Raw genomic sequence first — 24945 nt, forward strand, 5'->3', positions numbered from 1 at the left:
GTTTTTTCCTGTATGAAGCACTTTCTGTAATGTGGCTTCACAAATAAAGAGAATGTGTTTCATTAAAATAAACTGAAGGATGTAGAGATTATTAATCAGAGTTCTCCAACATTTATAAAACAACATGTTAAGAACACATAGGGATTTGAATTCTCCTTCACATCTTTCCTTAATCTAATTTATCATCAAGGAAGTGATTAGAAAAAGATGTTGGAGGAAATTTTAGGTTTTTCTTTAAAGCAACAAAGAAAAGGCAAATGAAAACACTATGAAGAAACAAGATTTATTTGCAAAAATAAACAAAAGATATACCCTATATTTGTATATAACATTGCTACAGATGTGATATCCAGAGACCAGTTAATAATTAACAAAAAAAACAAATAAAAAAAACCAACACTGCAGGAACTATTTTTTTAACCCATAGCCAAGGTGCCTCCAAGTACAACTCCAGTGTACAGCTAAATACAGCTCCTATTTGTGAATTATATTTCCTGGAATATTCTTATGACTTAAATATTTAAATGTCCTGAAAGCAGCCAAGGATCTCTCAGTTCAGAATAAGACTGTTTAGTATATGGTCATCTGCTGAGCATTAGTTTAATGTTAGCATTAGCTCCCAGTGACATCAGCTAGTGATGTAATGTCTTTGAGAAAGCCTGTGGTGGTGATCACATTCACAGGTTGTATTCCAGTGGCTGGTTTCTGCTGCCCCCTCGTGGTCACAGATCAGCATTACACAACTCAATCTTTATCATTTAGTAACAATTTTCTGCTCGTTCTCCTTGTTCTCAGTGTCTTTTTTGTTATTTTTATTGTGTACTTAAGAATTTTAGTTCAAATTCTTCACTAAAATATATATAATATTCCTGTTACCCACTGAAAGTCCCCCCGCCCATTTTCTTCTTAATATTTAAGATTAGGAATTTATACTTTATCTTTAAGTTTATTAGGGAGTTTAACATTACATACCAACTGTTTTTTAAAGTATTTTCATTCTCTGTACGATATTACATCTTGATCAAATCCAAATGTAAGTAAAAATGTAATCTCAGATGAAATTATTAACAGCAGTCAAACTCAATTACAGATTTTTATTTCAACAAGTCAAAAACAAAACAAAGAAAACATTTGAGTGTATTTACATCACGCTGTGAAAGCAAACCGCTTGACTTCCATTTGACTGCAAAAAGACATACTACTTTTTTTCTTTACATGTAGGAAAGAGAAGAAAAAAAATCTAAACTGTACAATGTGTAAATCTCTATAAATGCCTGGTAAAAATAGCGGTCAAAGTGCTGGTGCAAAATACAGAGCTGTAACAACACTGACATTGTTTTTTGGCAATACAAACTTACATCATGCAAAAAAAAAAAAAAAAGACAAGATATCAATATTTTTCAAATCTTATAAAGGAAAAAAAAATTCATCAACTGACTCAAAGACTGTATGCAGTGATTAGATTTCTGTGACTGTTCTTAAGTATTTACTTGTGAAAATTAAACTTTTCAAGCTTTAAATGTGCCTGTTACTGAAATAGATATTTTAAGAATCCTGCAAAATGGCGGATGCCAGCATGTTAGCATTTCGTTGTCTGCTAAATGACTAACAGCTTCACAAAGATGCATGGAAAAGGACACTTCAGATTTATGTGATTTAGATAACTATTTTAAGTGGTCGCAGAATTTAGCTCAATGTTTACATCACATCACTGAATAACTTAAAACAATAAACACCCAAACAGCCTGTCTGCTAATATTTGTGAGCTACTGTGGCTAGCTGGCATATTACCAGTTAAATAACACAGCTAAAAGGATAGATTAACTGACTAACAAAGAGATGTAGAAAGGAAAAGTACTGATGTTCTGTGGTTAAACTGCTTTAACAAATGCACATGATAAAATGGTTATATAAAAGCAGTAAATATATCAAGAACATGATAAGCATGCTCACTCTAATATATTATGAACACAACCAGAACAATCTGGCTAAGCCTACACAGCTAATTACTGGAGCCAGCCAACATGTTAGCAGTTAGCCTACCTGCCACAATAGCTCACGGACCAATAGAGCAGAGCCTGGTGCGACCTCGCGCCAGATATTTTCTAACTGTTAGCATCCCTGTTAATGTAGTTTTGAACCAACAGTTGGTTAAAAACAAAAAAACCTCACCCTTTAAACCATTCTGCTTGCTAAGGTTAAGATATGAATGTGTATTTTATTAAGTATTGTGTGCTAGCACTCTGACATGTACCTTTTTTTCCTGGGGATATTAATATACTAACGGGTAAACGCACGACTAACATGCTAATAATTTACTGCTAATCCCTAATTGACAATAACAACCAGCACTGATAGCTCTTACAGAGGTGTTCACTGAAGCTCTGGTGCTAGGTTTTAACATTCAGCTAACATATCTTAATATTATTGCAACGCTTTCCAACCAAAAGACAATAGCATGAGATATTATGTTAGTGTGCCATATATAGCGTGTAATTTTTTTTTAACGAATAAAACTATGGCTGTTGATCTGAAAGCCCATTTAATGCTTTAATAACCTTTAATGCAGTTTGTTTTTTGGCTCCTAAATACTCAATTACTGATGCTGTACAATGAAAAGTGTGATCTCAATTGAACATCAAAAAAATAGAAGTGCTTGGAAAGAACTGAGAGAACCAACTACAGTAAAAATAAAAAAAAAAAAGATCTGAACCTTCAAGCAAAAGTTTGTAATGAGAGAAAAACCTGAAAGACTTCCCTACAAAGCACTAAGCACTGTTCCAACACAGGGTAGGTGTGAACTGGTGTCAGTATTTACCTTTCTATTTCCATTGCTCCACCCTACATTGATAACTGTACTAGTCCTTTCAGGGTTTAAACCTCTGCTCACTTTTATGTTTACTACTGGTGTTATAAAATACTACCTCGTGAAAAATAACCCACAGCCGAAAGTTACCAGTAGAAACTGGGGTGATTTACGTGAAAAGAAAAAAATAATTCCAGACAGAGCCAGCAGGTCTGTCGTTTCTAGAGATATCCCTGTTTTGTTTTGTGTTTTTTAAATTTTGTGGACTATTAGTGAAAGGAGCAAGTTGGAAATAAAAAGGATAAAAGAAGTGGAAAAACAGTCCCTGCAGTTAGAAAAGGCACAAAGGTAAACGCTAAAACACTAATAAACTGGAAAGCTATCAAGTACTAGTCATATTTTTTCTTGAGGATCCTCAGGAAGCTCATCAAATGCATTAACCATCCAAGTAAAACAGGCCTTTGTTACAACCCTTGAAACCTCAGAGGTCTCAGACTTTCTGGTACCATCAACAAACCTGGTTCCCAGCAGAGTCCTTGGAGAAAGTTTAATACGTTTGAACCTTCAGCTACTTCACGTGCATCAAATACTGTTCAACTCAGCAAGGCTCCAACTTCAGCAAAGACGCTCATGAGATCTTTGATCAGCACTTCGGCGTCCTGATGGGAGGCACTTTGGCATTGGCATTTGGAATTTCCAGAACCGTAATACCTACGGATACAGTGACTGGAGTAACAGTTAGTCAGCAAAAGAAATCAAATTAGTCAAGTTTTATGCCTTTTGTCACACGAAAATTGCCTGTTATTGGATGTAATTTATTAAATAAATTCTAGACTGATAATGGGCTGAAGGTTTAATTCAAAAAGGAAAGTCATTAATAGCTGAAGGCCTAGACCTGAAAAGGCACACCTGACGAAGCATCGCAGCATATGATGCAGGTTTTATGGCGCCACCAGGAGTTCTTGGACTTGAACTCAAGATTGAGTCAAGTAGTGGAGTGAAGTTAACTGATAACGTGATGTTACGGACAGAACGAGCATTTCTGTGCTGCCACGCTCATCAGTCCGTTTTTGCTCTGCAATAAAATAAAACTCTCTTCCTAGTATCTCACTTTCATGCTTTCTGTAGCATTTAAACCGCCATCACACCGATGATCGTCATTAGAAAATGCCAGAAAAACAAAAATAAACATGTCTCTCTGGCTCCAAACAGTTCGTGCATACAGCGGTAAACCCTCAAAGCTTTCTGTGGTCTCAGAGGATCCAGAGTTGTTCAGTAAACCTCATCGACTGCAGAAGATCCGCTGGCTGCAGTGAAACTGATGTTCTCGTTGATCAGCATTAATGTAGGCAGAGTCAGAGCTCCAGAGTCTCTAACGTGAACTTGGAGGGTTGGCCACTCTTGCTGTTTGACTCTTTTGCTCAGTTAATGAAACCAGACGGGCTGCGTGCTAGTCGGAAAAAGATCCAGGGTCAGACTCGCAGTCGGTCATCTTGGCGTGCCCTCCGGCATCACGGTGGGCAGGTGGATGGGCGGGCACGAGTCCCTGTGTCTCAGCTTGAACATCAGCTGCTCTTTTTCCTGAGAAAGCTTCTGGTTGGATGCTACCTGCCTCTCCAGCGCCACCTTCAGGTCTTGCTGCTCCTTTGATAGCTGCCTGAGAACAGGAAGAAAGGGAAAATTATTTGAGAAAGGACAAGGTGGTTGGGGACCTCTGTTACGTCTTTATGTTTCCTAGAAAACGGAGCAACAGACTGCACTGATCCAAGGATACTGATTTGTTTCGGCTGCTCTGCCTCACAGATTTTAAACTGGTGCTCAAAGTTGTTTTTAGAACAAATCTTCTTTAGCTTGTGACACTTGGAGTGGATGTAAACACATTTCGTAGCTCTGAAAGCTGAAACCTGCAGTACTTCAGCATAAAATAAAGTTAATGTAAACAGAGATCAGCTGATTCTGAGAGGGTCAGGTGGGAACTTTGCTCAGGTTTGTTTGGTTTTATAAGAAATTACTCTTCTCTAATCTTAATGAGGTTTTTCTGAGGGTTGAATCTGAAGTTAGATCAGTTACTATCACTAAATCAAAATGTGTTGCTCCTTTAGCTTCAAAAATGCACCTCCTTATATTAAACTGTTCTAACACCAGCCCATTTTGACTGAAGCACTCCTGCAGGAAGATGTTCCGTCCAGCAGGTGGCAGCACACTCATGCCTCTGCTCTGCTTTCTTCACTCTATTAAATATTCAGGCACGTACTGAATGAGAGTCTGGCAGTTGTCTATCCGGACCCTCAGGTCCTCGTTCTGCTGCATGATGTGAACGATCTGGTCCTCCAAAGCCAAATTCTTCTCCACCTGAAAATCATGAGACGAGCATGAAGACGAAGAACGTCGCGGAAAGAACGAGCCCCACAAACACAAGGAAACGTAAAGACATTAAATGTAACTGAACAGGAATGAAATGGAGTTTGAGGTCAAAGTTCAGGTTTTCTGCAGTGTTCAGCACATGAAGTCAAACTTTTAAAGTCTTGTAACATCACAGTTACTACAAAGAGATGTCTTTGTACTAACAAAGTTTTTTTGCATTTTCTCTGCAAACTCTGGACTCAGGATTTTAAAAAGCTCATTTACCGATTATCTTACTGAGGAGGTGCATTAATTAATTATTCAGAGTTGTTTTTAAACAGCATGGGTCTAGAACTTAAAGATTTAAGGAAAATGGTTTTCTCTGATATCCACAGGCCTCTCTAAAGCCTGCAGCTTTCAGCTGCTATTATATATTTTGTATAAAACCTTCTGAACGGATACAAAAACTATAGCTGACAATAAAAAAGAAGAGCAGCTCCTGCACATCTGAGAAAACTCAGATCATTTCCCATGAAACACAGCTCGCTCTAACACTCAGCATGTATCTGGTGTCTGTAGCTTCATCACGTCCACATCAGCTTCGGCGTCATCGTACGGACAGGTGACATAAAAGCTTCACGCCTGCAGAAACTCTTTAAACATCATCACGTACCAGCGTGTCCATCTGCTGCAGCTTCCTGTTCTGCTCCTGCACGCGCTCACTCTTCATCTCAATCACAAACACCAGGGACTCCTGCTCAGACTCCCAGAATGCACCTGGGCTCCCGTGAGCCTAAACAGGATATTAAAGAGTTTTAATATTGTAGTTACAGGTGGTTTAAATTGATTTAACTTCAAACACAAGTTTAACTTCATGTAAACACACACACACACACACACACACACCTGTATATTCCTCTGCAGGTCCTTCTTAAACGTCGATTCTTCGACTCGTCTCTTCAGCTCGTTGTAAACCTGCAGCTCTGCCTTCAGCTCCTCCACTTTAGCCTGCAAAAACAAAACAAAAACACTTAATTCAGCTTCTTCCTGGTTACTGAATACATGGAACATCAACACGCTAACATCCAGAACAGCGCCCCCTACTGGAGTTCTCCGAGGGTCTCTGCAGGTATGTTTAACACTGCTGCTTACAGAAACTAATTCAATACCTTCAGTCCCAGAAGGGGCAAAATATACTCAAATATGTCCATGCAAAACCTTTGAAGCCTCAAATTCACACAATTTAAAAGGATCACCAGAATTATTAAACAGATTATTACTGTTGTAATTTACTGCTGTTTCTCTTTTTTCCCCCTAGAACAAACTGGATTCAGTGTTTTAAAAAAATCAAATAAAAACACTCATTCAGCTCATTGCCATTAGCAGGTGCCTGTGTGGTTCTCCCATACAGTTTATGCAGTTTAATAACCAAGCTAACTGACGTTATTTGATGACTTAGCACTAAAAGCTAAGCTCATACCGAGGCTTCCAAACACAGAGTCTAATATATACAGACAAACATGGAATCTTTTATATACAGGCTATGTCTTTAACTTTAAGCTCGAATTAGTGAAACTGAGGTCTGTATCATACAAACGATCTCCGCTCTCACCGTTACTTCACATATTTGTTCTTTTCATCAGCTACAAATACTTGAAATTACAATTACCGCTTTTACCAAGTGCATCAACTGTGGGAACCATATCTTTTAAAATGTAGACTGTTATAAGAGCTTCACTAACACTTAATAATTAATAGGTAAAACAAAACAAAATTACTTGCACACAAACAGGAAACGCAGACTTTGTGAGATAAATCAAGAATGAAATTAAATCTAGTCGTTAAATACAGAATTTCATTTACATTCTCGGCTGATTTTCAGACACAAAAACACTGCTCGTCGTTTCCACGTTTACCTTGAGAACGTTTTCAGCCGCCTGAAACTTTTCTGTCAGTTGATTTTTCTCGTGCTCGTTTCTCCTCTGCAGCTCTGCAGGAAACAACACAAACTCGGTTTATAGTCCCAGCATCACATGACCTCAAACAGGCACATGTAGACCATAGCTAAGAAGTTTGGCGAAATGTCTAACAAGACTCATACAGGATTACTTTTTAAAAGTGGCTTCACTTGTGTTTGTCGGGTTCTTTTATCTATAACAGATATTCTAATTAGACAAGAAAAAAAGAGACAAAAACAACCACAAAGACACATAAAATGACCAAAAGGAGACTAAAAATGACTTCAGGGTGACAAAAGAAATGAGAATCCAGTCTGCTTCTTAGTCATTTCCCGCTTCTTTGATCCTGGGGGTCTCTCTGCAGGAGGGGAAGTCTGTGGTCCCATAATCACAACTCGTTAAACAAATACAGCAGATATAAGTGTTGACTCTCCAGCCGTCTGCTGTGCGTTACCTTCCACGTGCCTCTCGTGCTCCTCAGTAGCAGATTTACTCTTCTGTTCATGCAGGATGTTCAAATCGGCCGTCGTCTCCGTTTTCACCTGGAAGTCAGGACAGATTCAGTTTAATAAAGAGGAAAATAATGAGACAGTTGGAGGGCAGGCGTCAATAAAACAGGACACATGAAGTCCCAAAAACCTGCTGTGTTTTACAAAGAAACTTGACTGGTTTCTGTGCTCTTTTAATCACTGACATCTTTTTAAAAAGTCCATTCACTAGTTTTCTTCTTTTTTAAAATCTTCTTTGGCAGAACACAGAAACGTGTTCTTGAGGGATGCCACCTTATTAAAGATGGCATCCCTCAAGGCACTATTTTTGGTCCTCATCATTTTCAGCATCACAACACTTCGAGTCTATATTTCATAAGCACCATATTCAGTATCACTCTGTGTGCAGATGACAGTACTACCTGCTGTACCTAAGAGTTCCTACTCACTGAAAAACCTCTTCGGCTGTTAATTTCTGGATGGTAAAAAAACCAAAAAAAACCCAAAACAGAGAACACTGTTTATTTTCAATCAACAACGAAAATCAGTGATTCCAGATAATCAGGTCAGTAATCAGAAGAACATCTCACCTTATCGAGGATGCTCAGTACGAGGCCACACAGTTCTTCATCACCATGGTCTTTCAGTAACTCCACCCTCTCTGGGTTCCCATTGGCCTCCCTTAAAATCCTCAGCTGCCACTCAAACCGCTCCAACTGCTTCTCCAGACAGACGTCCGGCTCACCTGACGCACGTTTACCTGCCAAACCGACACAAAAACATGACCTTAAGTTACAAACATGCTTTAGAGCAGAGGTTCCCAAAGTGTGGGGCCCGCCCCCTAGGGAGGGGGGGAGCGCAGTCATTGCAGGGGGGCGCGGTATGAAAAGAAAAAAAAAAGAATGCTTGGACACTGCTAGCTTAATGGACAGGGTTTTGACGGGGCTCCCACACAAACGCAAAGTAGTAGATGAAGCACACCGCCCTCTTCAGGCAGAGAGCGGAACTACAGACACACCATGTTCAGGTAGAGAGTGGAACTAAAAACACACCGCCCTCTTCAGGCAGAGAGCGGAACTACAGGCATTATAGGTTGACTAACGTTTTGGCTGCCGTGACAGCATTTTCCCAGCTTTTATGATGAATTTTATATTAAAAAAAATATTTCAATAGAAAGACTGAAGAAATTTTTTTTCGTTTCTACTATTTTTACCTATCAACCTCCTTACAAATAATCAGAATCTGCGTTGGAAAAGCCACACTAAGTTCATAGTTTGTATGTCCTGTTTGTTAATGTGTTACTGAAGCTGTGAAGCACTTTGCAAATTTGTTTTTATGAAAAATATTGTAACGTTTTTCAGGCCTTCTAAACGTCACTTTTCTTGACTTTAATTTCATACTTTTTAATGACCGTGGGAATCATGAAAAAATGTTCTCTCAAGGTCTAAAGCTGAAGTTCATCCTTGCAAGAACACACGGTCATGAATCACACCTGTATGCAGGAAGTGTTTCTCACTGCAGTTCTCATTTCAACCCGTTGATTACAGCACGGACGTGCAGACACACGATCTGTTCATTCAGTTTCAGTGACGTCTTCAGTTTGGATAAACCCGATCACATTTCAGCTGTCACAAACACAACGAAGGTTATCATTAACAAAACAGTCAAAAACAAGCTGCCACATATTTTAATACCAGGAGCCAACGGGGCTTTCAGGCCTTACTTAATATCTGTATTTTTCTAATAATCCCAGTTCAAATTCAGGCGCAAACAGGTCGGAGCCTGTCTGATGTTTAGACAAAGACCAGCTTTACTTTGATTTGAGTTTATTCACAAGGTCCTGCAGCAGCATGTAAACACAGAAAAATGAGACCCGACGGAGTTCAGAGCAATAAAGTCGCATTTTTAAAGCTTTAAAATCCACGTGGAGACAATTTAACATGAGAGGAAGAGAAGATTTAAACTAAAACTCATCAGAGAGCTGAAACAGTGCAATTTTCAACAAAAAAAAGAAAAACATGAATAAATGAATGAATGAATAAATGTGCAAATATGCTGTTTTTAAGGTGAACTTCCAGCTAGTGATTCACAGGATGACGGCACGTCTTCCTCCATCGCTGCAGTTTAAACGAGCGGCTCGTAAACAGGAGGAAATGAGGGTGCAGCGAGCGTCAGCGGTGAGTCAAACCTTCAAAGCAGCTGCTTCATTCAGTCACTCTGATAAAATCAGTGTGAGGATGATCGTTCAGAGCTCGTTTGTCACTGCTGGGAAACTGGAGCTCGTAAAAATGTGAATATTGTCTGTTTTCATAGGACCGTCACATGATTTGGCTGAGTAAAGCCACACACTGGAAAGCTGAACTGAAACATGAGACATATGGCACTACGTCATGTTAAACTCTGTAGTTTTATTCCATTTCATAGTTTTAAATCTTTTCATTAATAACATAAAAATATTTAATAAACCTAAAACAAGAATAATGAATAAGTCGAGCTTTGTTATTTGACGTAGATTAATTTCATTTTTCTGTTAAAAAGGTCACTTTTTTCCTGTTACTGCATTATTACATCCATTTCTATGGATTTGATTCTATTTAAGATGATTCTGCCTTTTTTGTGACATTTTATCTGGCTGACCGATGCAGGATTTTTAAGGCCAGTACCAATAATATTTAACTCATTCAAAGTCAGATATATGGGCCAATATTTAGCATAAAACATATTTGTTAAGTGTAATCATTTGTAAGCCCTTAATATAAAATGGTAATGCAGTTTAAAGAAATTGTGGATTACTTGTTTACTCCAACCAGCTGGTTGTTGTTTGCTCCAAACAACAGTTACCAGCTGGGAAGTTGCACAGCGCCCTCCGGTGGGCAAACTATGCAGCATCACTTGTAACAGGTTTGAAGGGTGTCTCTACAGTCTCTACTTACATTTTTCATTTTCATTCATCAGCCATTATTAAAACTGATACGGCAAGACTTGCAGTCAGTTAATATTGGTGAATATATTGGGCGAACTGTCTTTATTCTATTTATTTTGGGGGTTTTTCTTTACTAGCGGATTGTTTTTAATTTAATTTGATGTACTCTTTTGTCCATGTAAGTATTTTAAATTTGTGAATGACTTTTCTTCTTTTTAATTTACTTTAAATTGTTGTTTAGCCCTCTGAACTCTGCGTTAAAAGTGCTATCAGATAAATTCTCACTGCTGATCTGCAATGTACTCCAGGGTGTACCCAACTTCTTGCCCTATGACCACTGGGATCTCCCTGAACCCTGAACTGGATAAATGGAAGAAAATAGATGACTGACAATAAGTCCGGGTTTAAAGAGAACTTTTTGAAAACTCTTATATAAAATAAAATAAAAACATCCATAAACTTGTTTTATGGATGTTTTTTTCATTGGTGACAAGCATGTTTAGATTCCCTGTTACTGAAGCGTAAAATAACGCTTACATAAAATAAACGCGAGGCTAAGACTAACAGGCTAAGTGTCCGGCTACGAGGCAGCGAAAGCAAGAAAAATGTTAATAATCTGCTCCAACTGATGGATGTGTCGGAGGTGGAGACATCTGTCCTGCATAAACAGAACTAGCCTAAACCTTCGACCCAAATAAGGAAAAAGAAACACAGTAGCATAAAATCAATGCTATGCTAAAGGCTCCGTTAGCATTCGACCTTTAAACTGTCAGGTAAAAAACCTGAACAGGTAAAACTGTAAGACGTGTTCTGTTAGAGGGAGATAAAGGTGTCCTAACAGGTGTGAACAGACACCTGTAAGGTTCTGATGATGATGTCACTTCAGTTTCTGTTTATTTAGGAAAGGCCAGGAAGCATGACTTCTTTCGTCTGTCATGCAACAGATTTATCTGCGCACAGGCTCATTTTCGTCTGCAGCGCCTGGCAGCTTGATGGCTCATTAAAAAAAGCCTTAGCTTAAACTAAGATGGCAGTTTGTTCTGTATGAAATGGTCAGAGCTCTTTTCCAGCAAGTTCTGAGGTGACTCAAAGGTTTTCCCGTTCCAGGAGTGTCCTGGCTGTGGCCTGGGGACAAGCCCAAAACACCGCGCAGTACAGGTGAGCATGGGATCTACTCTGACCTCCTCCCAATGACCAAGTTCCTCACCCTCTTTCTAAGCGAACCTTATTTATTTATTTTTTTAGAAAAAAAGAGGATGAAACCAGTCATATCAGCTGCTTATTTTCACTGGAAGTGTACAGAAGCAGAATTACAAAAATCTGTGTCACCATCTAAATACCAGCCCATTTACGGACACACTGTAATTATCACACATGCATTTATCCCACCAAAATCAGAAACGAGAACTTCTATAGAAACAATTCTGTGACATCACTCAGAGAGGAAGAGGTCGGGCCTTTTTCCTCAGAAAAAAAGGAGTCTCTGTACTACTAAAATATGAAGTATGACTCTACGCAACCACAGCCGCATTACAGCAGAGTGAAAGTGAAACCTCTCATCATCAGTCAGACTGATTCTCATGACATTAGGTTCAGAAAAACAAGAGAAGCAAACAGGAAGCGAAAGAAGAGTGAAGAGGAAACCACAGTCTGCAGCACAAAATATACTCACCTTCATCATCCTGGCGGATGTTCGCCTTCTGAGTCTTCTCTCCTTTCTTGCCCTTGCTTTTCTTCTGATAAGACAAAAAGGAGACGTTGCAGTAAATAAACAGGTTCAAATTCCTCTTAATGAACATGTATTATTAAAAATAATCAGAGAATGGCATCAAACCTCTGGGATACTGACTTAAGTAGCAGTTTCAGCTGCACTAGACGGGCAAGAACGGGAACCCCCAAAACAGGAATGATTTCACAGCTGGAGCCCACTCACATTTTCTCCCAGCTAACATTGTGTGACTTCTTTTTCACTAGGTTTGCATTTGGGAAGTGTCAGTGTAGCTACTGATAGCATGAGGCGATACCTGGACCCTGCAGGGGTTACACAGGTAGTCCATCTCCACATGTCATTAACAGGTGTGCCTCCCAGCACAGTCTCAGGAGCGTGGAGGAGACTCCTGGAGATGGGCAGTTACTCTGGGAGAGCTGGACAGGGCGGCAGAAGGTCCTAAACCCATCAGCAGGCCTCATGTCTCCTTTGTGCGAGGAGCAACAGGATGAGCACCGCCAGAGCTACAAAATGACCTCCAGCAGGTCACTGGTGTGAACGCCTCTGACCACATGATGGTGAGGTGGAAGAGAAATGCTGAGCAACTCATGAGAAAGGAAGATCTGAAACACTTTGAGTTTAAAGAAACCCGAGTCAGGGAAGGTTTGAGCTTTTGATGTACACTACCACCTGTGCAGAGATGAGCATTGATAACATCCCATAATAATTAGACATGAAGTGAAGTGTTACGATGTGACCGAGTCCTGGTCCGGCTCCAGGTAACTAACTGGAGCAGGGAGTTTGTTATGAAAGCGTCTCGTTAGTGTCCACATGACTGGCGCTGAAACTTTCCCTCTTTTCTTTGTGTGTTACATAACTTCAGCTGCTGCAGGACAACAGACGGCTGTTCCTGCTGCTGAAAACCAAACGACCTGCAGCCGCTCGGTGCCTGCACAGAGACGATCCACCACCTGGGGCAGGTCTGAATCCCAAAAGAAAGATTAAAAAGACTTCAGATTGTGACAAGGTGTTGGGTGAGGAGCTACAAAAATATAACAAACGATTCAACATTAACACGAGTGAAGTGCTTTTAATGTAAAAACCTGCAGCTGCACCTGGAAAAGCTGGAGCAGACAAACAAAAGGATCAAGTGATTTACTGAAAGCCTTCTTAAAAACTTCTTAAAAAGAACATAATCTAACTTAAACCAGGTTGACTGTTCTACCCTCTGAAGTATGAAACCATGAGAGGACAATAAAGGCTTTTATTACGCACTTAAGATAACTGAAGTAGAGCTTAATCCAACAAGACATAAGATGATATAAAATAGATAAACGCATGTTCTGACTATGGAATAATTACACTGACAAGCTTCTAGCTGTTCTTCTGCCCATTATTATTACGACTAAACTTCAAGTTATTATTCTAATTTCAATGTCTCCCTCCATACTAGAGGAGAGCTTTGAGAGCCAGGCTGGGGTGCAGGAAGGTTGTGGGAGGGGCTTCAGAGGGAGCGTGGCGGTGGGGCCAAGTGAGTCTGGGTTTACAGCGAGAGGAGCAAAGATGTAATAAATAAAAAATAAAAAAACAGATGTTGCTTCTAGATGGGAAAAAAGAAGCCAGCGTAGAAGTGACTTAAACATGCTTTTTATCTGAAGGCCACCAGATGGCGACAGACTCTGTAAACACGCCCCTGCTGAGTTTACAGACTCCGTCACTCGTTTCGAGTCATACTGAATTTAAAAAAAAAAAAAAAATTATGTTTTCTAAATCTTGTTTAAACCCATTTCAAAATACAAGATTATCTGTGGTATGGAAACACCAAGTACTCATCACCAGTCATTAGCTAACAGTCAGAGCCAGCCTTCGCAATCACATTTGGTTTTTGGATGGCGATCGCAGAAACACGCAACTTGAGAAATTCAAATCACAACAGCTGCCTTAGGGCGCTTTATACCGTGAGGTAAAGACTCTACAATAATACAGAGAAACAGAGAAAGCCCCAACAATCAGACGTCCGCCCTGACCAAGCGTTTTGGTGACAGCGGGAAGGAAAAACTCCCTTACAACAGGAAGAATACTCTGGCAGAAGGGAGGGGCGGCCATCTGCCACGACCCAGTGGTGAGGGGAGGAAGACACGCTGTGACATCACGTCCAGCATGAACTGTGGAAACAGTCACCTGCAGGTGAAGGTGCATGTGTGCCTTCACAATCTGGCTGTAAATCCTTGTTTTTTTTCTTAAGGTCCATTAAAAAGACTTTCCCTGTTTTGAAGCATCTGTGTGTGCAAATACTGAACCCCTGTTTTCCCGCAGCATCTGTATGACAGTCATCACTGGATCTGTCAACATAAACCGCCGTAAATCTTTCAGCAGCTCACAGGAAGCCAGCATCACTTCAGCGAGAGGAAAAAAAGGAACGCCGAAAACTCATTTATCCCATTAAAGAAAGAAAAATATCGATCAGGATACACGCAACTCATTACTTAACCAGCATTGTTCAATCCCAGCAACACACACACACACAAACAAACTCTTGCATAAGTTAGGCGTGTATCCAAACACACACTGAAATGCTTACTGTATTGCCTCACACCATCTTATTGCTCAAACACTGAGGCCAAACAATCACGCCCTAACACACACACACACACACACGCACACACACACACGCTATATAAACACTTCAAACTCTGCTCTGCAAACTGGACACCCTCTTTATTTAAACTCTGAGCAGAAACAATAAATATCTCTGGCTCAAACACGTCGACGTGGACTCAACCTGAGGAGGAGGAGGAAGGTGGTGGTGAGGAGAAGCATATGTTCCTGCAGGCGTTGTGGAGGCCCTCACTTTTTAAAATGGCCATAAATCAGAAGCGAGATTCCTCTCCTGTGTTTAAACAACACTTCACCTCGGAGAAAAACCTGCCTGCAGAGAAACAGACGCCTGGTTTCACGGAGCAGAGACCAGACTCTGCTCCCGAAACCTCCACCGCGAGGAAAAAACACTGATTAACAAGTTTGGGTTAAACTGCAGCAACTGAACAGCCGAGCGAGTAAACGATGAAATGCTGAAATGGTCTCTGTGCCATGAACAATCGCACCGGACATCCTCAGAATCAGCTGTTTTCTAAAAAAGAATTTTAGTTTATTCAGTGAAGCCGAGCAAAACTTTACCTTCTCGCTGTGAAGACTTTCAAAGTTTCACACTTTTTAAAGCTTTTTTGTTTAGCCTCCCTGAGACTAAAGAAGCCTACATGATATTTATAAGACTAGAACACATTTAAGCTCTGCTAAAACCAGGTTCACGTCCACTCTAAACACTAAACCTGGTTTCTGTTTTTTGACACCGACTCTGAGCATCAGCACGAAGGATCCATCAGAGCAGGGTGTTTGATCTGATCTCTGATAAATCACTGGAGCAAACTTTAAAAAGTGCATTCTGGGTAAACTTTCATCACCACGTGGCGGTGTAGCGTGGTGTGTGCTTAGAACAAGTGAGAGCAGATGAAAGGTCTCCATTTAAAAGATAAATCAGCTGGAGGTCAGGATGGAGCTGCTCCTGCTCACACAGCGAGAGGCGGAGCGGCAGGTGGTTGCAGTGTTAGCAGTGATGCAGGTTTGATGTCACTGGTAGTAACCAGGAGAATGAGGTTGTGGATGAAAGCAGATGACATCAACTTCCTCTGGCGGTTGGCGTAGTTTAGAAACAGGGAGAGGAGTTCAGAGGTGCCTCCTAAAACCTGGACCCCACACCTCAAAGTACTCCTGAACAGTTTACTAGTTATACTTTGTTTACTACTTCCCGTACATACTGCCCTCTATCGGCTTTTTCTTACAGAGCACCGCGATAACACACTACTAAAGCGCAGCATCTGTTTTGAGAGACAGAAGTGACAACAACTCATCCAATTAAGACACAGCCAGAGTATTTCATAACTTCACAAAATTATTTTTAGATCACTTATAACGGTTTATTTTGTGGGGTTTTCTGGGAAAAAGAGAAAATGTTTAAATTCTGTGTAGATAAAAACAGAATCCAGATATTTGTTATTCCTTCTGACATTTTTACCAGTGGTTCAAAGCTGAATTCATCAGTATTCATTAGTTCCTGTTATTTTAGCTCATGTGGTGAACTGATAGTTTTACTGCACAGAGGTTACACAGAGGGGGAGCAGAAACCGAACAAGCAGAAGTGCGTTCAGGTATTCGAGTTTTAAGCTTCGAGTCCTGCCAACTCTTATTTCCAAAACATCTTCCTCCACCCACGTTACTCTTCTCCTGTCATCTTTAAAACAGACCGTCTTCTCTGTCTGGAGTCCAGACGGTGGAAAACTGTAACCTCTGAGAACCGCCACACCATCTGTTGGTAGAAACAACTGGACGGGTGCGAACGAGAAGACCAAAGGTGAGAAACAAACTGCACGCGAGCAGAGCAGCAACACGAGCGGCGTTAATAGTCAGAGGTTTGAATATATTTGAATTGAGCTGCAACAGCTACTGACATGTTTCCAACAATCACAGCTGTGGATTCACCACGAGGCCTTCACGCGTGTTTAGGATTAAAGATTTTATAAGATTCAGTCTGAGAAGCCTCTCTGACCCACAGCGAGGAGCGGCACTCATTACTGTTATAAAAACCTTTACAGGTCAAAGAAAATAAATAAATAAATAAATAATCAAAATCACCTGATCAACAAGCTCAAAGGTCCAGAAAAATGTCCTTTCAGCTGTTTCCCTTCAGCTGTTTCCCTCCACCACCCATCACAAACCAATAAACACATTCAACTTTACTGTTGTCAGGCAGAAGCACTCTGGTTTAATCAGCCACCTTTACATGCATCAGATCTCTTCTCTGTGTCCGAGGCTACAACGAGTCGATTAAAAGGCTCAGTGGTTACTTTGTATCCAACGTCTTTAGAAACATCTCCTCTGGCTGCTCCACTCCGTGTGTGAGGAGGTGCACACGCAGCGAGACAGAGCAGAGAAAGGAGCAACTAACTAACTTAACTTATTTTACTTATAAATCTAGTTTACATTCTCAGATGTTTGTCATGTTTTCATTTTAAAAAGAAGAATGACTCCAAATTTGTTAACTTAACAGTCGTACCAGACTGATACCAGTCGTGCTAAAGAGGCGTCCAGTGAAGAGCAGTGACGTGGTGACCAAAGACCGTAGAGAGTCGGTGACGTTCAGCAACATAAAGCAGTTGGGCAGTCCTAAGTTTGCCCACTGTGAGGCACGCAGCTGACACCAATGAGTGAAGAATACTGCTGATTTACACGTGACAGAGCAGTAAATGCACGGTTACCTAGACAACCACACCCTGGAAAGCTCACTGGTTGCTAGCATAAAATTGTGAGCAACAACGCGATGCTCACTGAGCGAAATGCTTCCTACATGGACGTCCTTAACAGTTTATTCACAGTTATTTCCATAACTTTATCAATACGGCGCTCTCATTTCAATAAGAAAGAAAACAGACGAGGTTAAATAAGGTCCGTACGTACTGTGTTTATGTAAGAGCCTGCAGTCTACATTAATCACATTCTTCAGTCATCAAATCATACTTCGAATGTTGGCTTTTTACGCTGTACACATATGGTGTCACATTATGTAATTACCGATACAAATTAAAGGTTAGTTTAATCACATTTCACCTGTTTTAGCCGTGAACTAGCACGGGACGGCACTGTTGCCAGTCACACAAGTGATTCTGTATACAGCCTTCAGCATAGCGAGCACAGATACCGCAGTGACTCTGCAATGTCACCACCGGCCGTTCCCTTCCAGTCCATTTGAAAAATGGCGGCAGCAGTAAAGAAGGAGGAAACAGGAGGAAACGATGGGACCAAATGGACCAATTGCAGTCACTGCACAGCATTGTGTTACAGTGTAGGGTTTCAAAGGGGTTTGCAGCTACGATTTTTAGTTTCCATATCGCTGTGTGGACGCGTCAGCAGGCTTAAAGAGATTTCAATCCCAAACTGCACAACAAAATCTCCAGTGTTAAATTAACACTAGAGAGTGTCTATATGGGTCCACTCCTCTGAGTGTTAAATACAACACTGTTGAGTGTTAAATTAACACTTTTGACAGTGTTATATGTTTAAAAGTAACCTAGTCAGTTTTGAAGATTAACAAAGCCTAACACTGAGCAGTACTGATTTTCTAACACTGGAATATTTCTAACATTTTGAGTTATTTTCCAGTGTTAGAAAATCAGCACTGCTCAGTGTTAGCCATTGTTAATCTTCAAAACTGACTAGGTTACTTTTAAACATATAACACTGTCAAAAGTGTTAATTTAACACTCAACAGTGTTGTATTTAACACTCAGAGGAGTGGACCCATATAGACACTCTCTAGTGTTAATTTAACACTGGAGATTTTGCTGTGTGTGTTCACAATTTTAACTACTGATAGAAAATCAATTTTATTTTTATTTAAAAAAACATTCAAATAAGCAGAAATGTTGCGACTGACAACAGTTATAGGAATCATTCATAAATCATTGTGGATGTTAGTGGGGAAGGTGGTATTTGAGCAGCAGTGTAAATAAGTCTACTTTAATCTAAAATGCTATTAAAGCCGTCAGTGTGAGTGTGGATTTCCTCCTCAGGCTCCGAGCCTCTCTGACACGCCTCTTTCTATTCTGAGCTAATCAAAGATTTACTCGGCTTTGTGTTATGCAACAGCATCTTCAGCCGCCTCTGCGATGGAGCAATGTGCCCGAGGCAGGTATTTAAACCAGGATCAACATCAAATTATCCATCAACTTCAGCGTTATCACTCTGAAGCTCCAACCGAAGGCTTCAGCTGCAGCTCGTCGATACCAGGAGCTCCATTAGCCGGATCAATCGGATGGAAAAGTCTAAATGTCTCAGCTGGTCAATCAGTCACACTAAACACAAAATGCAAAGGTAGGTAAAGCCAAAACATCTGTACTGTCCAATAGCAGCTGGGGCGGTCCGGTGGTCCCCACATTAGCAGATACCACATGAAGTTTGGGAAATATATGATGTCATCACATTTCCTGTTGATTACTCGATGCTATAAAAAGTGTCGGCGTTTCTACCATTGTAGGTGGACATGAGCACAGACTGTAAATAAAAGACGGACATAGATGGTACATGCACATTTTTTTTTTGTCCCATCTCAGAATTAGCAGTTAACATCATTGTGCCACATAAATTGAGTCAAGCCTTAAAGGGGAGGAGCTAAAACATCTTGCTTCGGGTAAAGGATGCATCAAGGGCCAGTATAGGATAAATAAGGGTAACTTTAAATTGTGCAAAGTTACTCTAACAGAGTCCAAAATCAAAAGTACGAGCTGGAAACCTTTTTCTCTGAATCTCTGCAGAAAGCAAACTGCTGATAAACTTTCTCTCAGTTTCAGAAAAATGCTGCAACCTGCTCGCTGAAAGGATCAGAGAGGATTCAGCTTCAGTGATATCAAAGTCCAAGCCGGCGGGACAACAAGAGGCCCCGGACCTCCTTTCGGGCACTGTGTGAAGTTTTAGTGGCGCTGTCACTTTCTATCAATAACCAGTGGAAGACAACAGCTGGCAAACTTCACTTTTACCCCTGAGTGCGGCAGAATTACAGCCACAAGACGGGCAAACTCCGCAGATTCACACACAGAGCAGAGACGTATTAAGCACCAACAGCTGAGCCGCACATGGAGGTGAACGGGTCGACAGCTCAGAAAGTGTAAAAACTGCAGCCGCAAACTCAGAAACATCCCGACCGAGAGTCCGACATGACCCGAACAAGGGTTCTGCAAAGAAAGACGGAACAATGTTTGGAGTTTTCACTGCCATTTCCTCTAAGAAGTATCATCTTATGACCAATGTGGTCATCTCAGGCACATTAGTCCAACTCTTCAAACTTTTTGCTTTTGAGGAGCAGCCAATCAGAAGAAAGGATGAATTCAGAGGCCCAGGGAGTGATAAATAAGCATTAAATTGAACTGTGAGTGATGCAGAGCAGTTCTATCAGAGTGCAGCGATAAAACCATGAGCAGAAAGGTGTTTTTAGCATTTTGTGCTCTGGTTTGTGCTGGATTGAGCCACCGTTTGTGGCCCGTGAGCACAGCTGGTTTAAACTGATGTAAACTTCTCCTTTTAAATCAAACCTCTCAGCTGAGTGAGGCTCACAGAGGGAAGTCGAGCTCACTGCAGCACGTTTTGGTGCTAAAAGCTTAAAGCTGCTTTAAGCTCGTAAATAAACTCACTTTATCTGCTCGTAAATAAACTCACTTTATCTGCTCGTAAATAAACTCACTTTATCTGCACACTGGAGGATTTCAGAGAAGTTTCTAAATGAATGTGTCTGAGGTCACTTCTTAGAAAGGAGCATCGTGGGAAAACTCAAACTCAAGATTAGAAACAGATGTTCAGGACGAGGAAAACGCTGTTTTCCCCACATTTTAGCGCCAAATCTCCACTTGCCGCCGTGTTTGTGACTCGGTTAAACTTGGGTAAAGACGATGCCTGTGCCGCGGACATACAGTCCGCTCCCCGCCGCTCATTCCCGGCACGTCTCGCCGCCGCCGACCGCCTGTTAATGAACCTCCGGCGGCAGAAAAACAGAAGACAAAGCAGAGCTGTGCCGGCGGGGTCCGCGAGTGTCTCCTGGCCGTGTGTCTCACCTTGCTCTGAGTGCAGCCCATTCCTCCTCCTCCGAGCTCCGCAGTCCCGTTAAAGCCGCTGATCTCCTGCTCCTTCTTCTGCTTCTCTGTTGACAACTTTCAAACACTCCGGAAAAAGTCCCATGAACGCACCGCTACAGCAGCCGGCTAGGAGGGCAGGGCTTACCTTTGCTGCCTTCAGGGACAATCAGGAACTCTTTCCACAATCGTCTCTTTAAAAAACGGGAAATGTCCGAACTTTTTTCCCACCTCCACTATTCAAATTAACATTTGACTACACACAAAAAAGAAAAATAATTTTCTCCACTCAGAAGGCAAAATAATTCAGACACTACATTGTTTACAACAATTTAGCATTCGGACTTATTTTCTGTTACATCCAAATTTCTGAAAAGGTCAAAAATCCCAAAACATCCCAAAACGAATATATTTATTATCTATATAGAATATAAACAATATATAAATCTAATATATTTGATTATTTATTTTATTCAGTGGATAGCATTTTATTTTGTTTTCATATAATATTATTCTTGCAAATAAGTCCAGCTTCACATCTGAACAGTAAGAACATAAATCTTCAGACTGCATTTCCTCCACACTGTACTAAAGTCTGGACAGTAAATTTACACATCACTTTAATACCAGCTTGTAAGACTTCAGAAATCTTTCACACTCCTGTCACGGCTGTAGCACCGCAGTTCTATTTTCCCACAGCGTTTGAAAGTAGCCGCATATCAAAACTGTGACATGCGCAGTAGCGACTCTATTGTCTATGGGAACCGTTATGGTAATGCAGAAAACTCGTGTGTAAATTACACAACTGGCCTTAACCCCCACCCCCCTCCCCACCCCCCTCAGCGGTTTATTTCATCCTGAGGAAACTCCTACACAACAAAATTAATCTGAGAGCACCAGATAATCTATGAGTAATCTGAATTTCAACATAAAGTGAGGGTGTAATGGCTCCGAAACGCCCTCTGGACCTTAAATTACTTCACATCTTGAAAAAAAAGTATGTAGAATATGTTACTGTGGATGTCAAAATAATAATAATTTAAACATAATAATAATAATAATTTCCAGGTGGAAAATTCACACAAATGGCTATTTTGGTTCACGAGCTGCAGAGTTTCACGCAGAAAGGTGTCAGATAAAAGTAAATATTTAGTTAGTCACGGTAAATTTTTCATATCTGGTGCAAATTAATGTAGCGCAAATAACTTTTTTATTGTATTTAATCTTTGCAATGGTGTTAAGTTATAAAAGTTATCTGCTGCCAGAGAAACCTAGATTAGTTAGAAAGGTTATTTATCAGAAGTCATCTTGATAAGTTAGATAAAGACAATATAATATCAAACATCTTTTTACCATTCATCCACTATTTTGGTATCTGTCCAAATACCAAGCAAATACAGGGCCAGTATTTCAGATACCAATAGAATACCAGTAATTTTACTCTACAAAGGCAGGTGTAGGGGAGAGCAGTGTGTCATGATTCATAAATCATCATCAATTTGAAAATTCTGAATACAATCTAAAGACCAGTGCCATTTTTTTTATTTCCTTTTAGCTTATCGTGTATATTGAACTTTTTTTTTTTTTTTAGAAAGAGATGGAATGTAAATGTGCCTCCTTTGAATCACTTTCAGTCAACTTATGATGTTTAAATGTGCCACAGGCTATAAAATAGACAGAGAAGAGCAGGAATGATCAGTGGGACTGAATCAGTCTGTGGAGAAGGAGCTCTGCTGCCTCTGTGGAGTGGTGCAGCTGAGACAGGTTCTTCATAATGACCTCCTGAGTCCTGACTTTCACTGACTCCTTCAGATTCTGACCAGCCTTGTGCGTTAGCCTGTCCAGCCTTCTGACATCTGTGTTACACAGAAAATTTGAGATGTACGAAGTGAACGACAAAGAAGATGGGACTAGCTAATGAGGGTGGGGGCGTGGCCTGCTCGGCTTCACCTCAGCTGAAGTGGACCTCTGCACTGTTTGCACTGATGATGTCACAAAGTCCTTCCTTTACCTACAGTCTGTGGTTAAGCTGTGTCCAGATGACTGCAGATACAGTAGTATCTTCTGCAGGCCCTTGTAGTCATTAACAAGGAGACTTTCCCTACTCGTCCATGTCAACTACTGTCATCTTATTGTCAGCTGCAGCAATAGTGTCAATACTGTCACTGTTCTGACCCGCAGCTGAGCTTTCAGGGTGGTGTCTGCTTGAATTACAGCATTTCTATCAGCTGATGTCATGGTCAAGGGTGTGTGTGTGTGTGTGTGTGTGTGTGAGGTATGTAAATGCTAAGTCTGACTCTCTTTAGGGTTTAGGAAGATGACGTTATTGGTGTGATCAGGAAAAACTTCTCAGATCATTCACAGTTATTCAAAATAAAAATATATAACCAGCATAGTGCATGCTACTTACACATACACAATGCTTTATTATTCCACACTGACATATGTTTTTACTTATGAGTTTATCACTGAGATATGAGATAAACATAGGAGAAGAAAACAGTGAGCAATGCTAGCTAATTTTAGCTTAGAAATCAAATATCAATAACTTCACTAAACAAGCACAACCCAGGTGTGACACGAGGACAAAAACCAACACTCACATGTCTTCATACAGGGTTTAAACAGAGACAACATTACAGTACAAGCTAAGGTTAGTCAGCTGGTCTAACTCAGCAGTCTCCAACCTTCTTTGCGCCACGGGCTGGTTTATGTCCGTCAATAGTTTCACAGACAGGCCTTTAAGGTGTCACAGATAAATACAACAAAATAAAACCAGACACATGGGAAAAGACCCAGGGAAACCGGTTAACAATAAAAACGATTAAGAAAAATAACTATAAAAACTGATTAAAACCCCGAAAACCATAAATTTCACACCCGAGCTCAACTCTCGCGGCCTGGTACCAAACGACTCATGGACTGGTACTGGGGTTGGGGACCGCTGGTCTAACTAGTTCTATATTAGCAAGCACTAGCATGCCTGCTAACACAGACAAACGGCAGTCTGTGTCATTTTAAATGGTTGGTTTTAGTGGATACAATCAAATACCAACTTATCCAAACTCGCTGCCCTGATATGAGAACTTATCAATCCTGGAAGCTGATACATTACATCATCAGTTAGTATTATTATAGCCATCATCAGACTAGCATAGAAAAATACAGCTAGTGGGCTAAGTATAACTTGATTGCAAGCTTTATCACTAGCAAAATCATATCAGAGAGGTAATGCTAGTTGGCTAATTTTCCAAATTACCTCACCCATTTTCTTGATAATGACACAAATGAGGACTAGTTCTAACTATTTTAACTAGGTAAACACATTTAAAGTAGAGACAGTCATTCACTTAAACTGCTAGTAAATATTTTTGAAATTCTTTATCAGCTAGTGGTGCAAAAATAATTATCAGTATAATTGCGCAGCATAACTAAGTTACAGCTAGCTGCCTGACCATGTCGCTTGCTAACATTATAGCTACAAAAATCACATCTGAATGGGAATGCTAGTTAGCTAGCTTTCCAAATTCCTTTTTCCAACTAACACAACACTAAATTGTGTATAATGTGTTTATTTTAGTCATCAAAGCAAATAAGACCATATATTTGGTGGTAACCTGGTCTACAGGAGTGGATGTATTTCTGTTAGAGATTTAAAAAAGCCTAAATTCAGAGAGTCAGCGGCTGTTTGGCTGGATGAGGTTTTTGGAGTTTAACTGCAGCTCGGCAGTGAAACCCTGCTCCTGTTTTATGACCATTATACGAGCAAAATGCAAAGCTTGTAAAGCTCTGAAACTCACTTAGGACATGTGCCAGCTGTGTGTTTCTGTTAAAACACTTTTGAGCTTTAAATGTGACCAAAGAGAATCCCATTTTAATAATTACAGGTTTTGATATCATACTTTATGGGTCCTTGAACTTGTGGGCCATCTTTTTCTCCAGATATCAGAAAAAGAAAAAGAAAATGTCCTCAGCACCAACTCTAAGAACATATCCTGACTATAATGAAATCAAAAAATAACAGTAAGTTTCCAGTGTTCCCTTATT

At 40.4% G+C, this 24945-nt stretch overlaps 1 protein-coding gene across 2 annotated transcripts; it reads right to left on the reverse strand.

Moving 5' to 3' along the window:
* Window positions 1-1210: 1210 nt before the first annotated feature.
* Window positions 1211-21079, reverse strand: ccdc69 (coiled-coil domain containing 69). 2 transcript variants are annotated; one of them, XM_005937044.3, is made up of 9 exons: window positions 20881-21074; window positions 12191-12254; window positions 8186-8355; window positions 7562-7649; window positions 7066-7139; window positions 6056-6157; window positions 5823-5942; window positions 5061-5158; window positions 1211-4463 (listed from the first exon to the last, which is right to left on the reverse strand). In XM_005937044.3, exons 1-9 carry the CDS (start codon window positions 20899-20901, stop codon window positions 4295-4297), a joined length of 906 nt encoding a protein of 301 aa, XP_005937106.1. In that variant the 5' UTR covers window positions 20902-21074; the 3' UTR covers window positions 1211-4294. The 2 variants fall into 2 exon arrangements, with proteins under 2 accessions (XP_005937106.1, XP_042082475.1); XM_042226541.1 differs by lacking the exon at window positions 5061-5158 and having other exon boundaries at window positions 20881-21079.
* Between the last annotated feature and the right edge of the window lie 3866 nt (window positions 21080-24945).

Source organism: Haplochromis burtoni, unplaced genomic scaffold, assembly GCF_018398535.1.
Source record: "Haplochromis burtoni strain Fernald_Lab_line unplaced genomic scaffold, NCSU_Asbu1 Contig_217, whole genome shotgun sequence".
Classification (NCBI taxonomy): domain Eukaryota; kingdom Metazoa; phylum Chordata; class Actinopteri; order Cichliformes; family Cichlidae; genus Haplochromis; species Haplochromis burtoni.

Coding starts and splice junctions, on each gene's coding strand:
- ccdc69 (XM_005937044.3), bottom strand. CDS start 20,901: ATGGGCTGCACTCAGAGCAAG. Junction 6,158..7,065: donor CGGCTGAAAACGTTCTCAAG/GTAAACGTGGAA, acceptor TTGTTTTTGCAG/GCTAAAGTGGAGGAGCTGAA. Junction 4,464..5,060: donor AACTGCCAGACTCTCATTCA/GTACGTGCCTGA, acceptor TCCTGTTCTCAG/GCAGCTATCAAAGGAGCAGC.